The sequence below is a fragment of the Ascaphus truei genome, chromosome 7 (assembly GCF_040206685.1).
Source record: "Ascaphus truei isolate aAscTru1 chromosome 7, aAscTru1.hap1, whole genome shotgun sequence".
Taxonomy (NCBI): domain Eukaryota; kingdom Metazoa; phylum Chordata; class Amphibia; order Anura; family Ascaphidae; genus Ascaphus; species Ascaphus truei.
This window is the reverse complement of record NC_134489.1, coordinates 42,828,799-42,846,400: the sequence shown is the minus strand read 5'-3', so window position 1 is coordinate 42,846,400 and position 17,602 is coordinate 42,828,799. Positions and strand designations below refer to the sequence as shown.

The 17,602-nt window shown below is 45.6% G+C and overlaps 1 protein-coding gene across 5 annotated transcripts in view; it reads right to left on the bottom strand.

Annotated features, from left to right (window-relative positions):
- The window catches only part of LOC142499124 (methanethiol oxidase-like), a 97,002-nt gene that overhangs the window by 38,261 nt on the left and 41,139 nt on the right, over positions 1–17,602 (bottom strand). For all 5 annotated transcript variants that reach the window (XM_075608059.1, XM_075608061.1, XM_075608057.1 and 2 more), the window contains exons 2-3: positions 11,275–11,328; positions 5,486–5,598 (exon numbers count right to left, since the gene is read on the bottom strand). In XM_075608059.1, coding sequence (XP_075464174.1) covers positions 5,486–5,598; positions 11,275–11,281 — 120 coding nt within the window. In that variant the 5' untranslated portion in view covers positions 11,282–11,328. The remainder of the gene's footprint in view (positions 1–5,485; positions 5,599–11,274; positions 11,329–17,602) is intronic.

Sequence of the window (17,602 nt, the reverse complement as noted above, 5' to 3'; positions counted from 1 at the left end):
GGTCAAGACAAGTATGGAGAGAGAAATAGAGGAGATGCTGACACTAGGAGTAATTACTCTGTCCCAGAGCCCTTGGGCAAGTCCGGTAGTCCTAGTCCCTAAGAAGGACAAGACCACCCGGTTTTGTGTGGACTACCGGTTGCTCAACGCTGGGACAGTGTCAGATGCTTACCCCATGCCCCGCATGGATGAGTTACTGGATGAACTCGTGGGGGCAAAGTATCTGACCACCATGGATTTGAGCAAAGGCTATTGGCAAATCCCACTGACCCTGGAGAAGTCAGCATTCATCACCCCAAGTGGCCTCTATGAGTTTTTGGTTATGCCATTTGGGATGAAGAATGCCCCGGCTACCTTTCAACGCCTGGTCAATAGGTTACTGGAAGGGATGCAGAGCTATGCCAGGGCTTACTTAGATGACATTGCTGTCTTTAGTAATTCCTGGGAATCCCACATAGGACATGTAGCTGCGGTGCTGGATAAGATCAGGGAGGCTGGGATTACCTTGAAACTCACTAAGTGTATGGTAGGAATGGCAGAGGTCCTGTACTTAGGGCACAGGGTGGGTGGAGGACACCTCAAACCAGAGCCAGCCAAGGTAGAAGCCATAGTTCAGTGGCCTGTTCCAAAAACCAAGAAACAGGTCATGGCATTTTTGGGCACCGCAGGGTACTATAGGAAATTTGTCCCACAGTACAGCGCCGTGGCCAAACCTCTGACTGATCTGACTAAGAAGCAACTGCCTGTGCTTATTACGTGGACTCCTGCCTGTGAAACTGCTTTCCAGGAACAGAAAATTGCGCTTGCTGGAGCCCCCATATTGGCTGCCCCAGACTATACCAAGCATTTTCTCATTCAGACTGATGCCTCAGACTTTGGTATTGGAGCTGTACTGAGCCAGGTGGGGGACGACGGTAGAGAGCATCCTGTGGTGTATCTCAGTCGCAAACTGCTCCCCAGGGAGGTGGCATATGCCACCATTGAGGAGTGCTTGGCCATTGTGTGGGCACTCAAAAAGCTCCAGCCCTATGTCTATGGAAGGGCTTTCACGGTCATCACAGACCACAACCTGAGTTGGCTGCAGAGGGTATCAGGGGAAAATGCCAAGTTGCTGAGATGGAGCTTAGCTTTACAAGAATTTGAATTTACCATTCAGCACAAAAAGGGTAGTGAAAACAGCAATGCTGATGGACTTTCACGCCAGGACTATCCCTCTGAGACTGAATTCATTAATGGTGCCAGCAGTGCCCCACTCCCCGTTAGGGCCAGTGGGCCACAGGTCACACATTAAGAAGGGGAGGTGTAGAGGAAGAAAGGGGGTGGCCCGGTATTAAAGGGATTGCACCACATTTGGCCATCCCCTGACCTCACCAGGGAGACAAGGGGTTAACTGGGCTGCAGTCCAGAAATGTGATTTAACCCTTGATATAAGATGAAAATGTATATTCCCCTGTCCCCATGCTTTATTGTGATATCTGGTTATATCGGTGTCTGCATCACACATACACTGGGATTCATCCGGGAGTGCAATGGTTAATCGTTCTTTAGTGATTATAGCCCTTTGTGTAATTTTCCCGCCTTTTCAGGCACCATTTTGCAGAGTCCCATAGGCCGCCATTAGAGCTCCATGCATTTCAATGGCGGATCTTGCTGTTTTGGACCTGTTTCCCTCGAAGACCAGCAGATGGCGTCCGAGAGGAGGAGCGGCGGTTTCCCATTGTAAGTCAATGGGCTCATTGACTTCAATGGTGATTCCTCAACGGCGCTTTCCAGGAACGAGTTGGCTGCCGTCCAAATCGCAAAACCGCAAAGCGGATACTTTTTCTGAAAAAAAGCTTTGATCACTTATTAGTCAAGTTCAACGTTAAGTGGCGTGGAAATCTACAATTCTAGGGCACTCAGAAATAAAATTCTTTTTGCCCCTAGTCCCTAGACCTCCCCCCACTCGACCACCACTGGGTCCCCGTATCCTGGACCCCCGAGAAGGGTCGTGCCGAGAGAGCGGGTCGCGCCATAGGTTCCAATGGCGGCGGCAGAAACAGCTCAGGAATTCGACTAAGTGTAAAAAGCTAAAAACCATGAATCCATACCTCCGGTTCCGGAGGGTCCTGAGGGCCAGGGTTTGGAGTAGCTGTAGGCACTGTTCCGGCATGGCTGCAGAACCATTCTTGACCCTCTTTGAACAACCCGACGGAGTATGGACCCCCTTGAAAGTTCGGGGAATTCTCCCATAGACTCCAATGGCGGCCAATTTCCATTGACCGGCTATGGCGGAGAAACCCCATAGACTTCAACGGTGGCGATGCCCCGTTGAAAGTCTATGGCGGCGGTTTGTCATTGAAAGTCTATGGCGGCGGAGCCCGTTGTTTTCAATGGGGATTTAGTGAAAAACCGTGATTTAATTTACAGCGGAGTTTTTTGTATTAAAATAGGAAACGGTTTAAGATGTATTTGTGTAATTAAGATGTATTTGTGTAACTCCGGTTCTGAAGGTCATAGCGGACTGAAACTCGGACCAAATGGTGTCCCAGTTCCGGCATTAAGATCTGGGTAGTTTGGACCCGCTAGGCCCAACGGAACCGGATATTTTAATATGTTTGTATTTTACCTATAACACTGTATCCCAAGGCAGGGATAAAACCCAGAGGAAATTCCTTTGCATACAAGGAAGCATATGGTCAGAGAGGCGACCCAGTGTCTAGGACTTAAGTGTTGTCCAAAGGATTTTGTCACCCTCACTGTTTACCTGAGGGCGAAGACGACTCAAACCAGAGCAGTCCAGGAGTGTCACATTTTACACCTTCCAACAAAGAGTATCCTGCCAGAAACTCCATTTGGTAGACTGGCTGGCATTCCTGATGTAAATGTGGGGCTACAGAAATGAGACCCCAGGGTCCTAGTGCGCATGAGCTAACTAGCAGGGGGGCATGGATTAAAATGTGTTCCCACGTTAAAGATTGGATACAGGTAATTGTTGTCCAATCACCTGTACTTAATGTTAAGGATAGGGTCACAAAAGACATATAAACTGTGGTCAACCCTATATCCTTTGTCTTCTATACCATCTTGATTGTACCTGATTGCTGGAGAATTGCTATTTGATACTTCTCATTCCCCACCCCCAAGTAAGTGCTACTACTTTAAAACCAGAGACATAACATAAAACACAGACAAAGCTCAGTTTTTAGCACATCTAGTGAGACTCATACACGGTACAGTGCCTAAATATATATGGATAAATATCTAATAAGTAATTGGTCTTTTAGTTTGACATTTTTGGCCAAAATTGTTGTAAGCCCCTGAGCCAACGCCAAGGCAGACCACATATCAGGGGTCCCTAACGCTAATATAAATTCTTAATAACCTGTTTAATAACAGGAAGAATGATTTATAGTAAATCTGTCAATATTAGCTGCAGAGTTCTGTCTGACTGAAGCTTTTATTAACCTGTACATTACCAGGAAAAGCACTCTGTATTAGAGATGTCACAGCCAAACTGCAAGCAGGCAAGTTCCCCTGAGTGGAAGATGCTATGGAGTGAGCCCATAACCATTTAAATGTGGGAGGGGGTGAGCTTAAATTAAGTAGGAGGTTGCCAACCTCCAATCAGCCATGACTAGCTGGACAAGAATTGTAAAAACATACTGGACACCTAACAAGCTCCTATTAAACCCCCAAAATACCCACAACATATATATAAGCATATGAGTGTCAGAGGAGTGCTACTGAGCATGGCAATATGCATTAAAACCAGAGACATAACATAAAACACAGACAAAGCTCAGTTTTTAGCACATCTAGTGAGACTCATACACGGTACAGTGCCTAAATATATATGGATAAATATCTAATAAGTAATTGGTCTTTTAGTTTGACATTTTTGGCCAAAATTGTTGTAAGCCCCTGAGCCAACGCCAAGGCAGACCACATATCAGGGGTCCCTAACGCTAATATAAATTCTTAATAACCTGTTTAATGACAGGAAGAATGATTTATAGTAAATCTGTCAATATTAGCTGCAAAGTTCTGTCTGACTGAAGCTTTTATTAACCTGTACATTACCAGGAAAAGCACTCTGTATTAGAGATGTCACAGCCAAACTGCAAGCAGGCAAGTTCCCCTGAGTGGAAGATGCTATGGAGTGAGCCCATAACCATTTAAATGTGGGAGGGGGTGAGCTTAAATTAAGTAGGAGGTTGCCAACCTCCAATCAGCCATGACTAGCTGGACAAGTGGGTATTTTGGGGGTTTAATAGGAGCTTGTTAGGTGTCCAGTATGTTTTTAAAGTGCTACTACTTGCCTGTTACTGTACTATTTTGCTGTGTTCACCTATTTAAGGAATAAATATACTTTATTATATCTAAGCCTCGTTCAGTTCAACCCAGTTATTTGGTGTATTATTATAGCCTGTCACAAAGCTCCCGTCACAGGGGGACTTAGGGGGAAAGAGAGAATAAAAAATTGATTTTGACAGATACAGTATTTATTTTAGGATTCCAGACCTTTTCTGAGACCTTTGTGTTTGAGGAGCTTAATCATATTCATTGGTAATTTAGATCAAGGCAAATGATTTAGAACAATTACATTTAAAACCTAACAGTTCTCCGTTAGTCCCGGGTACTTAGAACAAATTAGGGAGAGTGGTCAGAGGTCTCGAGAGAGTCGAAAATACATTGTCCACAAAAGGTAAGACTTTATACTCCCCATTACCGACAAACACTCCAGATATGTCAGGGTTCAATCTGATTGTGGCTGCCAGGAGTTAAATACACAAAGCAAATAGTAACGGGGACAAAGGGCACCCCTGTCTGTTACCATTGGATATACGAACAAGATTGTAAAGAAGACCTGCAAAACTGACTCTAGCTGAGTGAGAATTATAGAGTCCTCGGGCAGCCATACAAAAATGTTTATGTGTTTTTTAATAACTCAGTTGTGTAATATTAGATAATACTTTCTGCATTTCATTCCCCCCCACACCCTTTATAGGAGACTATTCAGTAAACTTTGATAAGTTTCTAAACCTCAGGTCTCTTCTAGTTTAGTGAATGCTTCATTCTCATTCCTATGGGTGAATGAGACAGACCAACTTTTATCCCTATTTGAGCTTTAATTCATATTTATTTTCATTACTGCGCCTCTTGGATCTGAAGATCTAAATAAACAGCACCCAAGGGTGCAGGAACTATTTATTGGGTGGAGGTGCTGTATATAGAAAACCAGTAACATACATACATACATTACCCTCATGTAAACCCAGAGGGGGCTGCAGAACCCCCGCACACCTACTTCCCGTACCCATGGCCACACTTATTATTTTATAGACCATTGGGCATTGTCCAGCACAGTGCGCGGCCGTGCATGCAGCTGCAGAGGGAAATGACCATTTGCACATTTCAAGCTCTACTTTTGCTTCTAGAAACCCATTTTCCTCCTGGATAAGAAACCCCCCGGACGTGGCCCAGCCACTCGCAGGCGGATTACCTCAGAGAATGTTGAAGATTCGGGGTTCACATCCACAGTGGCCAGGTAATCTGGCTTCTTTATCCCAGTGTTGCGGTAAATACATGGCAGGTAAACAATCTCCTCTCTGGGACCTGCGGGGAGAGAGCAGGAGAGAGGCTCATACCCAACATGATTCCCAAGCACGTAAATAACACCCTCCTTATAACGGAAACTTCTGATCTCTGACCCCTCCTATAGCTCTGATACCTGTGTGTGCCCATTTGCATAGAGTGAAGACTTTCCTGTGCAATAATTCCCCTGGTAAGTGGGAGAGATTTCCCTTCCCATACAGAGCCGAGCATGCAACCTGCAGAGCATCGCTGTAACCTGCAGAGCATCGCTGATTTACAGAGCATTCCTGTAACCTCCAGAGCATCACTGACCTGCAGAGCATCACTGATTTGTAGAGCATCGCTGTAACCTGCAGAGCATCACTGTAACCTTCAGAGCGTCACGGTAACCTGCACAACGTCGCTGTAACCTGCAGAGCGTCGCTGTAACCTACAGGGCATCGCTGTAATCTGCAGAGCATTGCTGTAACCTGCAGAGTATTTCCTTTTCATGTAGAGCATTTCTTCTGTAATTGTGTTTCCCCCACCCAATGGCAGATATGGGCCATTACAGGGTGTATGGTACATATACCTGCTGGCAACAGGAGGGCTGAGTCATCCACCCATGGTAGTGGGGACACAGGAACAGGTTCTGGGGTTCATACCCCATATATATTCTTAGCAGTGCAGCGCCTCCATCTACCGTGGACTCCAGGAACTGAAGGTGATCTTCCACGGTAGAATTTATAACCTCTCCCCCCAGTAAGGTCACGCACCAGGCAGGAGGTATATAGCAAAACAGGAACAGGTTTATTACTTCTCTCTGCAGTAACAGTTACTCAGCAGTCTTCTGCCAGATACAGTCTGTCAGCATTCACTGGATGATAGACCATGGACCATCACTACAGGCCAAGGGCATCCGCAGCCGTGCTAGCTCTTCCCCACCTCCCTAGCAGAGGTATGGTTCCACACTCACTTTCCCTGGAGGGACGAGCACGTGGGAAGGCCCCAATCTCAGGCTCCCAGATGTGTGGCCTGCCTTCTTCAGAGGGGAAGGAACAACCACTAACTTAGAGTGGTCCTGCCCTTAAGTACAGCCAGAAGACGGGCACCCTGTTGTCCCAGCTACAACAGGATGTACCACCCCCTGCTGTCACTCAAGTGCAGTACCAAAGGTGAAGGGGAAAACCCCATACCAACTACTGGTGAAGATTAGACGAGTGTGAGGAATCCGTTCCTGGGTTTGGCAGGAGCTCACTCTTGCAGAGCTGGTGTGCTGTCAAACAAACCTCCCCTTACAATTGCAAATACTTTCACCTGTGTTTGCAATCATGCTGCTCTGTCTCTCTGCTCTGGCATTGGAAGAATTCCCACACACCCCTGTCTTGGGATTGGCTATCTGCCTTTCTTATACTGGCCTCTTTCTCTGACTCCTTGCCGAGCATAATCCAAGTTTACTTGGATGTAACAGTGTTTGCAACACACTTCTGCCTTGTTCCTGGGACCTGCTGCAGAGGTCTGCTTCCTGTGCTGAAGCGTGGGATTCCCAGTGTCCAACGTATCCTGTTCCTGAGACCTCCAGCATTCACCCCTGGCAGAGGTCTGCTTTCTGGTACCTGTGCTGAAGAAATAAACTGATGAATCAGACCCTATTTCTTTGTGTTTTCTGTTTTGTTGTTACCTGTGCTGAAGCTCTGGATCCCCAGTGCCAGCCTTGCCTGTTCCGAGGCCTTTTGCCTTCTCTCCTTGCAGAGGGCTGGTTCCTGGGGCATGCTGTATATCTCCATTGCAGAGGCTGTGTCTTGGTTCCTGTGCTGAAGCGCTAGATTCCCAGTGCTAACCTTCTGCTTCCTGTTTCCTGAGGTCTGCTGCATTCCTGCCTTGCAGAGGCCTTCGTTATGGGCCGCTCCCGCTCCTCGCGTAGAGGCCATTCCTGCAGTACGGCTGCAACACTGAAGTGCGGCGTACCTGATTCCTTGTTGCTGAACTTCTGCCTGGATATCGATTACCCTGACGTCACCAACCCTGACCCTGGCTTGTCTAAGGATTACTCTACATTCTCCAACCCCGACCCTGCTACGAATGACTACGAACTGCGCAATCCAGAACCGGCTTCGTGGTCTAAGGTCGGTGTATTCATATCCCCACCTCAGCCCCTCGGTCCGGTCCCGGTTTGTGGCGAGCACGTCCGTTACAAGGAGGAACACTCGATGACTCTGGCTATTGGCTGAGCCAGTCACATCGCTTGGGTTGGGTTCTGGTTTTCGCGCTAAACCCATGCAGAACTTTACAGCAAGGCGTACAGTTCTTTTGCAAACAGCACATGCGCTCTCCAGCTTTGGTGGGAGATGCCATTTTAGCTCATGTAACTCATGGGGTGGATTCCCGGGCAAGGGAACCTCCATTTTTAGTACAGTTCTTTCACAGACCACGCAGTGACCGCGATTCCAGCAGGAATCCATTCCTTGTGGTTCCTCACAGCACACAGATTAGCAGTCTACCAAGAGTAGGTTATACCCCAGGCTAGCAAAGCTCCATCTCAGTATGCTGTACACGATCTTAGTCCATTACAAGCACTCTGTGGTTCCATGATCTGGCTACTGGCTAGTGGTACTCTGGGCTTCTTCCCTATGCAGTACCCTTACGCCGCCCTTTCTAGGCTGCCAGGATCGCAGATTAACACACATTCCCAGCTAGCTCAAACTCCCACACCCACCACATAACCAAGTATTTAATATTATTATTATTATTGAAGTATTTTACTTTATACTTTTCATCATATATGTTTTGTCAATGGGATGTAGTATTGGGCACCCCCTGTCTCTTGTTGTATACCATTGCCACGCTCAGTAGCTCTCTGGTTGACAAAAATATATATTCATCATGTGGTGGGTGTGGGAGTTTGAGCTAGCTGGGAATGTGTGTTAATCTATGTCTGACTGGTAGTAGTCAATTGGAGGCTGTGGCACCTCCCGCCAGAGCTCACTCCTCCTCCTTCACCTTTTTAACTTGGGAGTTCATTTAATTTGCTCTTCACCTCTTACAGAGGTAAAAGGAAGGGTTCACAGTGTAGTGTAGGACCTGCATTAATTTGGTTATACCTTGAAGTTGGTATGCAGGCTTAATACGCTTTGGCCAAAGGGTTAACCAAATAACCAAGTATTTAATATTATTATTATTATTGAAGTATTTTACTTTATACTTTTCATCATATATGTTTTGTCAATGGGATGTACCATTGGGCACTCCCTGTCTCTTGTTGCCAGTATCGCAGAGCCTTCCTTCAGTGGCTCCTGGAGCTTCCAGGTACAACTCCTTCTAGGTACCTCGACTACCCACCTCAGGGGGCAACTTAGAACAGCAATAGCCTTGTGTCTCCAGACCATTCACCCGATAGGGCAGTCTAAGTCATAGTTTCATGGCGGGGAAAGTGGTCCCTGGTTATGGTATGCCGGGGTCCCCTGAACACTATACCTAGCCTCCTTCCTTTAGTACTTGCTCTGGTAGCGTACCGTGTTACTTCCAGCTTTGTTTCACTGAAATCTGTCCTGTTACAGATCTCAGCAGCGCCTCCAAATGTAACTGTGTTTCCCAACCCAATCGCAGGAAGGGGCCATTACAGGGTGTATGGTGCATACATCTGCTGGCAAAAGGAGGGCTGAGTCATCCGCCGATGGTAGTGGGGACACAGGAATAGGCTTCTGGGGTTCATAACCCACATATCTCCTTAGCAATGCAGAACCTCCATCTGCCGTAGACTCCAGGAACTGAAGGTGATCTCCCACGGTAGAGCTTATTACCTCTCCCCCAGTAAGGTCACGCCCCAGCAGGAGGTATATTGAAAAACAGGAACAGGTTTATTACTACTCTCTGCAGAAACAGTTACTCAGCAGTCTTCTGCCGGATACAGTCTGTCAGCAATCCCTGGACCATCACTACAGGCCAAGGGCGCCCGCAGATGTCCTAGCTCTTCCCCACCTCCCTAGCGGAGGCAAAGGTATGGTCCACACTCAGTCTCCCTGGAGGGAAGAGCACATGGGAAGGCCCCAATCTCAGGCTCCCAGATGTGTGACTTGCCTTCCTCAGAAGGGATGGAACAACTCCTAACTTTGGGGCGGTCCTGCCCTTAAGTACAGCCAGAAGGCGGCCATCCCGTTGTTCCAGCTACATGAGGATGTACCACCCCCTGCTGTCACTCAAGTGCAGTACCAAAGGTGAGGGGGAAAACCCCATACCAACTACTGGCAACCTGAGGGTTAACTGCCAGCCCATTGGGTAGAATAGTAGCCAGGGGTGGCCCTGTTACTCTTCATACAGCAGAGTGTCTCTATAATTCGCATAACATCTCTCTGATGATTTTTCTAGCAGTGAAGCTTAACCAGTTTGCCGCAGTGTGTGTGTGTGTGTGTGTGTACGCAGAATAAGTTTTTCCCTTCAAACTTTCTTTAATGCTGCCTCCCTAAACTCCCTCCCTCTCCCAAACTGTAAATTCTTTGTTTAGCTGGACCCCTCGTCTTATCTATTACCTCCCCTTGTAGTCAGAGATGTACCAGCTGTCGGCCATGAGAAAGATGAGGTATTTTAGCACAAATTTTGTTTTTGCTTAATCTGCTAAAAGACATAGCAAAATTATGTATACAGGCCCCTTCTCCTGGTGTAAGATAGCTTACTTAGGGCCGGTAGAGCAGGGCATTCATGTTGCATCAGGCTCGTGTTTTTATTTTTATGTGAATGTTACTCTTGCAAGCGGCGGCTGCTGCTGCAATAAAGTTATTCGGCAGATTGTTTTTCCCTAAAAATAATAAGTGTGGACTGAGTTTTTTCACGACAGCCGATAAGAGGTTTCTGTTCCGGCTCCCTGATCTTTCACCTCTAATCATACAGATATATATATATATATGTAGCACTGTTTCTCCCCCCCGTCCCCCTCTGGGAGATTGCACAGCCTATCACACGTGTATATGGTGCACTACCTGTTTGGAGCAGGAGATCTTGAACTTTCTGCGGGATTGTGGAGACCAGGACAGGCTTGGGTTCTTATAGCGAAGTTCTTCTCGGGTGCTCAGTGCCTCCAGCTGTAGTGGGCTCCAGGGTGTTCTGGAAATTAGCCCCCACTACTGCGTTATTCTCCCTCCTGCCCAAGGACTGACACTCAGACAGGAGTGTAATGAACAAGGAGCTTTATTGTAGCGCATCCACTGCATTCCTTACATACAGTGAATGCATATCCAGAGGACTTCCGATCCCTCTAGATGGTGCATACCCCGGTTGTAGGGGGCAATGAGTCTGATGTTCCCCAGGCCTACACCTGGGGTGGTCCAGCTCATCCTCACAATGGGAGAGTCTGACAACCCATACTTTCTCCTCTCTCTCCAGAGCACAACTGAATACGTTTTGGCTCTACCTCTTCCTCAGGATAGGGAGCGGGCCGATGGCCTGTACCTATCCCTGATAGGCTACACACAGGCCATGAGCCATCACTGCACTCCTGTCCATCAAAGGAGGAGCACAAGCGGGGTAAAGAGCCCACAGATTAACCTGTTAATGCCCTGAACTTATTAGGGACTTACATAACATATATACTATGGGGAAAGGGAGGTACTATGGGACATACCCTGGTACACCTACATAAAAATATATCTCATCTCCAGCCCCTGTCGTTCCCCTGCTGGGTGAAGGCCCATGAAATAGTCGCATTACTCAGGGACACAGTGTTACCTTTCATGGCATCCAGAGGTGTCTTGTATCCAGGACCACATGTTCCACACTTGGCTAAAAATGAGAAGAGACACAAAGGTAAGCCCAGAATCTGAGATACACCCAGGGGCGTCTGCAAAGAATACACCCATTGCAGAGCCCCCAGGGCAGATCCCAGGGTATCCCCAGCGATGCCACAGCACAGATTACAATGTTTGGTTAAATTGCCCTATGGCTGTAATTCTCCCAAGTAAAGCTTTACATGTGTGTGTGTGTTTGTGTGTGTGTGTGTGTTTGTGTGTGTGTGTGTGTGTGTGTTTGTGTGTGTGTGTGTGTAATATATATATACACTTAGAAAGAATTTAATCAAACAAGCACAAGGGGTCAGTACAAGGGGAGCGACGTTTCGGACCTCTGAATAAAGGACCGGGAGGTCCGAAATGTCGCTCGGCTTGTCTTGTACTGACCCCTTGTGCTTGTTTGATGCATTAAATTATTTCTTAATATTTACTTTACCAGAGAGTGCTCCAGATTTCTATTTTTTTTATCTGTTCTGTAGCTGAATGGAGGGGGGAGGGGAGGGGGGAGTGTCCCGGCTGCACACCCAGCACCCTGACTCCAGCACCCTGACTCCAGCACCCTGACTCTAAGCTACGTTATAGATCTGGATTTAGGTGAAAACATAAACTTGACTCTCCTCCTATGCACATCTGCTTTTTCTTCAGAGTACCCGGGTATTGTCTCCTTAGTGGTAGTGCCACAGTCTAACATAGTATGTATGTGTGTATGTGTGTATGTATGTGTCTATGTGTATATGTGTATGTGTGTATGTGTGTATGTGTATGTATGTATGTGTGTATGTGTATGTATGTTTATGTTTGTATGCCATTCCTATATTATTATTATTTTGTTATTAAATAACTGTATAAATTGGTATAAGAACAGATCGCACATGAATCATTTTGACAGCAGAGAATGTTCAGTGGCCATTGTTACACAGGAAAGTATTTTCAGTAACAGAAGCGAGGTGTGGTGAGATTTCCGTACAGCTGTCTGGGGTTATCTGGGGAAACGCCAGCAAGGGGCATTGAGGTGCTACAAACAAATGTTGGTAAGATGATGCAATCATATCTGATAATAACTGGAGCAGTCCCTTATATGTACGATAAGGAGGTGTGACATCACGTTACATGGACAGGAGCTGGGGATGGTTCTGGAAGAAACACGTGTAAAGCCATGTTCGGTCATAGTGCCGGGACTAGGAGGGCTGACTAAGGACTGTTTTCTGTACTAGACTGACAGATTGGTTAGATAAAAAGCCACGATACCAGCACGGTAGCAGGAAGGTGTCACCAAGAAAAAGAATGACACCCAATCTCCTTGAAATAATATGACCTATTTGATGTAACCAGCATGTATCTGTATCTATTTGTGAATGTAAGTGTAACGGATCCGAACCTTAGTTTGCTGTTTGCCTTGCCTTACAGACCTATGCAGCCCTGGAACAGTGCCGGGACTAGGAGGGCTGACTAAGGACTGTTTCCTGTATACTAGACTGACAGATTGGTTAGATAAAATGCAGGTATACACTGCTCTGCACTGACACGATCACAGAAAGCGGTGCAGTGACACAGTGACACATGCCAGCACCAGGAGGTCCACTTGTTCATTTAATACACCCCTAACCCACAATGATATAAAGAGCCGGGGGCGCACGAAGAGAAACTCACAGGGGTACATTTACTCCCCAAATAAGATCCAATTAATAGAAAAAGGTGCATAATACAGAAAAAAGCTCTACTATGGCTTAGTTCAATTTTGCAGGAAGTCTCGTCTTGTACCAAAACTACCTGTAATTCCCCTGCCCATATACACATACCAAAACTACCTGTAATTCCCCTGCCCATATACACATACCATAACTACCTGTAATTCCCCTGCCCATATACACATACCATAACTACCTGTAATTCCCCTGCCCAAATACACATACCATAACTACCTGTAATCCCCCTGCCCATATACACATACCATAACTACCTGTAATTCCCCTGCCCATATACACATACCATAACTACCTGTAATTCCCCTGCCCAAATACACATACCATAACTACCTGTAATCCCCCTGCCCATATACACATACCATAACTACCTGTAATTCCCCTGCCCATATACACATACCATAACTACCTGTAATTCCCCTGCCCATATACACATACCATAACTACCTGTAATTCTCCTGCCCATATACACATACCATAACTACCTGTAATTCCCCTGCCCATATACACATACCATAACTACCTGTAATTCTCCTTCCCATATACACATACCAAAACTAACTGTAATTCCCCTGCCCATATACACATACCAAAACGACCTGTAATTCCCCTGCCCATATACACATACCAAAACTACCTGTAATTCCCCTGCCCATATACACATACCATAACTACCTGTAATTCCCCTGCCCATATACACATACCAAAACTACCTGTAATTCCCCTGCCCATATACACATACCATAACTACCTGTAATTCCCCTGCCCATATACACATACCATAACTACCTGTAATTCCCCTGCCATATACACATACCATAACTACCTGTAATTCCCCTGACCATATACACATACCAAAATGACCTGTAATTCCCCTGCCCATATACACATACCATAACTACCTGTAATTCCCCTGTCCATATACACATATCATAACGACCTGTAATTCCCCTGCACATATACACATACCATAACTACCTGTAATCCCCGTCCATATACACATACCAAAACTACCTGTAACCCCCCTGTCCATATACACATACCAAAACTACCTGTAATCCCCTGCCCATATACACATAGCAAAACTACCTGTAATTCTCCTGCCCATATACACATACCAAAACTACCTGTAATTCCCCTGCCCATATACACATACCAAAACTACCTGTAATTCCCCTGCCCATATACACATACCAAAACTACCTGTAATTCCCCTGCCCATACACACATACCAAAACTACCTGTAACCCCCCTGTCCATATACACATACCATAACTACCTGTAACCCCCTGTCCATATACACATACCATAACTACCTGTAATTCTCCTTCCCATATACACATACCATAACTACCTGTAATCCCCCTGTCCATATACACATACCACAACTACCTGTAATTCCACTGCCCATATACACATACCATAACTACCTGTAATTCTCCTTCCCATATACACATACCATAACTACCTGTAATTCCCATGCCCATATACACATACCAAAACTACCTGTAACCCCCCTGTCCATATACACATACCATATTTACCTGTAATCCCCCTGTCCATATACACATACCATAACTACCTTTAACCCCCTGTCCATATACACATACCATAACTACCTTTAACCCCCTGTCCATATACACATACCATAACTACCTATAATCCCCCTGCCCATATACACATACTATAACTGAAACAAAGTGGATAAAGTGCGCAGCTACAGTCAATCACATGGGTGGGGTGATGATAAAAATTAAATAATACGTGACCTGGTGGTCACTGATAGAGGAGCGTCTGCAGCCGTGGAACCAGGGGTGGCTCAAAACACCCTCTAAAGCTAGACAGAAAAAACAAAAACACAGCGCACAACGCTCATAGTGCATTAAAAGAAATATTATTCCAATCAAACAGTACAGGTGAGTATTATGCGTACATCAAGGGAGAAAAAACCAGCATGTCAGGGGTTAATGTTACCCATGCACCAACCGGATCTCCAAACAGGATAACGTCTGTTGTTTAAGCAGCTTCCAGCCTCTGGGTCTTTCGATCCATAAACGAAGTCAGTAGATCCTCAGTGGTCCCACTATTGGAGGTGGAACTCCCAGCAGAAATGACAAGGATGGTGATTCCGCTGGTTGGGAATCAGTTCCCTGATGAAGAAACCTTTAGTTTCGAAACGCGTTGGAAAGGACTTTTATGCGATATTCAGTTTGGACACTTCATCCTACCACTGCTGGTATGTCTCCTCAACTGGTGAGGAAATCGCAACACGAGTTGCGGTGTCGCCACTGAGTGACATCAGAGATCCGGAAGCGGAGGATCGGAGGGCTGCGAGTGTGCACCAAGCCACCGTGAGAGACTAACCCAACCAGCGGAATCACCATCCTTGTCATTTTTGCTGGGACTTCCACCTCCAATAGTGGGACCACTGAGGATCTACTGACTTCCTTTATGGATCAAAAGACCCAGAGGCTGGAAGCTGCTTAAACAGCAGACGATATCCTGTTTGGAGATCCGGTTGGCGCATGGGTAACATTTACCCCTGACATGCTGTTTTTTTTTTTCTTGATGTACGCATAATACTCAACTGTACTGTTTCATTGGAATAATATTTCTTTTAATGCACATACTATAACTACCTGTAATTCTCCTTCCCATATACAGTACACATACTATAACTACCTGTAATTCTCCTGCCCATATACACATACCATAACTACCTGTAATTCCCCTGCCCATATACACATACCATAACTACCTGTAACCCCCCTGTCCATATACACATACCAAAACTACCTGTAATTCCCCTGCACATATACACATACCATAACTACCTGTAATTCCCCTGCCCATATACACATACCATAACTACCTGTAATCCCCCTGCCCATATACACATATCATAACTACCTGTAATTCCCCTGCCCATATACACATACCATAACTACCTGTAATTCCCCTGCCCATATACACATACCATAACTACCTGTAATTCCCCTGCCATATACACATACCATAACTACCTGTAATTCCCCTGCCCATATACACATACCAAAACTACCTGTAATTCCCCTGCCCAAATACACATACCATAACTACCTGTAATTCCCCTGCCATATACACATACCATAACTACCTGTAATTCCCCTGACCATATACACATACCAAAACTACCTGTAATTCCCCTGCCCATATACACATACCATAACTACCTGTAATTCCCTTGTCCATATACACATACCATAACTACCTGTAATTCCCCTGCACATATACACATACCATAACTACCTGTAATCCCCGTCCATATACACATACCAAAACTACCTGTAACCCCCCTGTCCATATACACATACCAAAACTACCTGTAATCCCCTGTGGATATACACATACCAAAACTACCTGTAATTCTCCTGCCCATATACACTTACCAAAACTACCTGTAATTCCCCTGCCCATATACATATACCAAAACTACCTGTAATTCCCCTGCCCATATACACATACCAAAACGACCTGTAATTCCCCTGCCCATACACACATACCAAAACTACCTGTAACCCCCCTGTCCATATACACATACCATAACTACCTGTAATCCCCCTGCCCATATACACATACCATAACTACCTGTAATTCCCCTGCCCATATACACATACCATAACTACCTGTAATTCCCCTGCCCATATACACATACCATAACTACCTGTAATTCCCCTGCCATATACACATACCATAACTACCTGTAATTCCCCTGCCCATATACACATACCAAAACTACCTGTAATTCCCCTGCCCATATACACATACCATAACTACCTGTAATTCCCCTGCCATATACACATACCATAACTACCTGTAATTCCCCTGCCCATATACACATACCAAAACTACCTGTAATTCCCCTGCCCATATACACATACCATAACTACCTGTAATTCCCTTGTCCATATACACATACCATAACTACCTGTAATCCCCGTCCATATACACATACCAAAACTACCTGTAACCCCTCTGTCCATATACACATACCAAAACTACCTGTAATCCCCTGTGGATATACACATACCAAAACTACCTTTAATTCTCCTGCCCATATACACATACCAAAACTACCTGTAATTCCCCTGCCCATATACATATACCAAAACTACCTGTAATTCCCCTGCCCATATACACATACCAAAACGACCTGTAATTCCCCTGCCCATACACACATACCAAAACTACCTGTAACCCCCCTGTCCATATACACATACCATAACTACCTGTAACCCCCCTGTCCATATACACATACCATAACTACCTGTAACCCCCCTGTCCATATACACATACCATAACTACCTGTAATTCTCCTTCCCATATACACATACCATAACTACCTGTAATCCCCCTGTCCATATACACATACCACAACTACCTTTAATTCCACTGCCCATATACACATACCATAACTACCTGTAATTCTCCTTCCCATATTCACATACCATAACTACCTGTAATTCCCCTGCCCATATACACATACCAAAACTACCTGTAACCCCCATGTCCATATACACATACCAT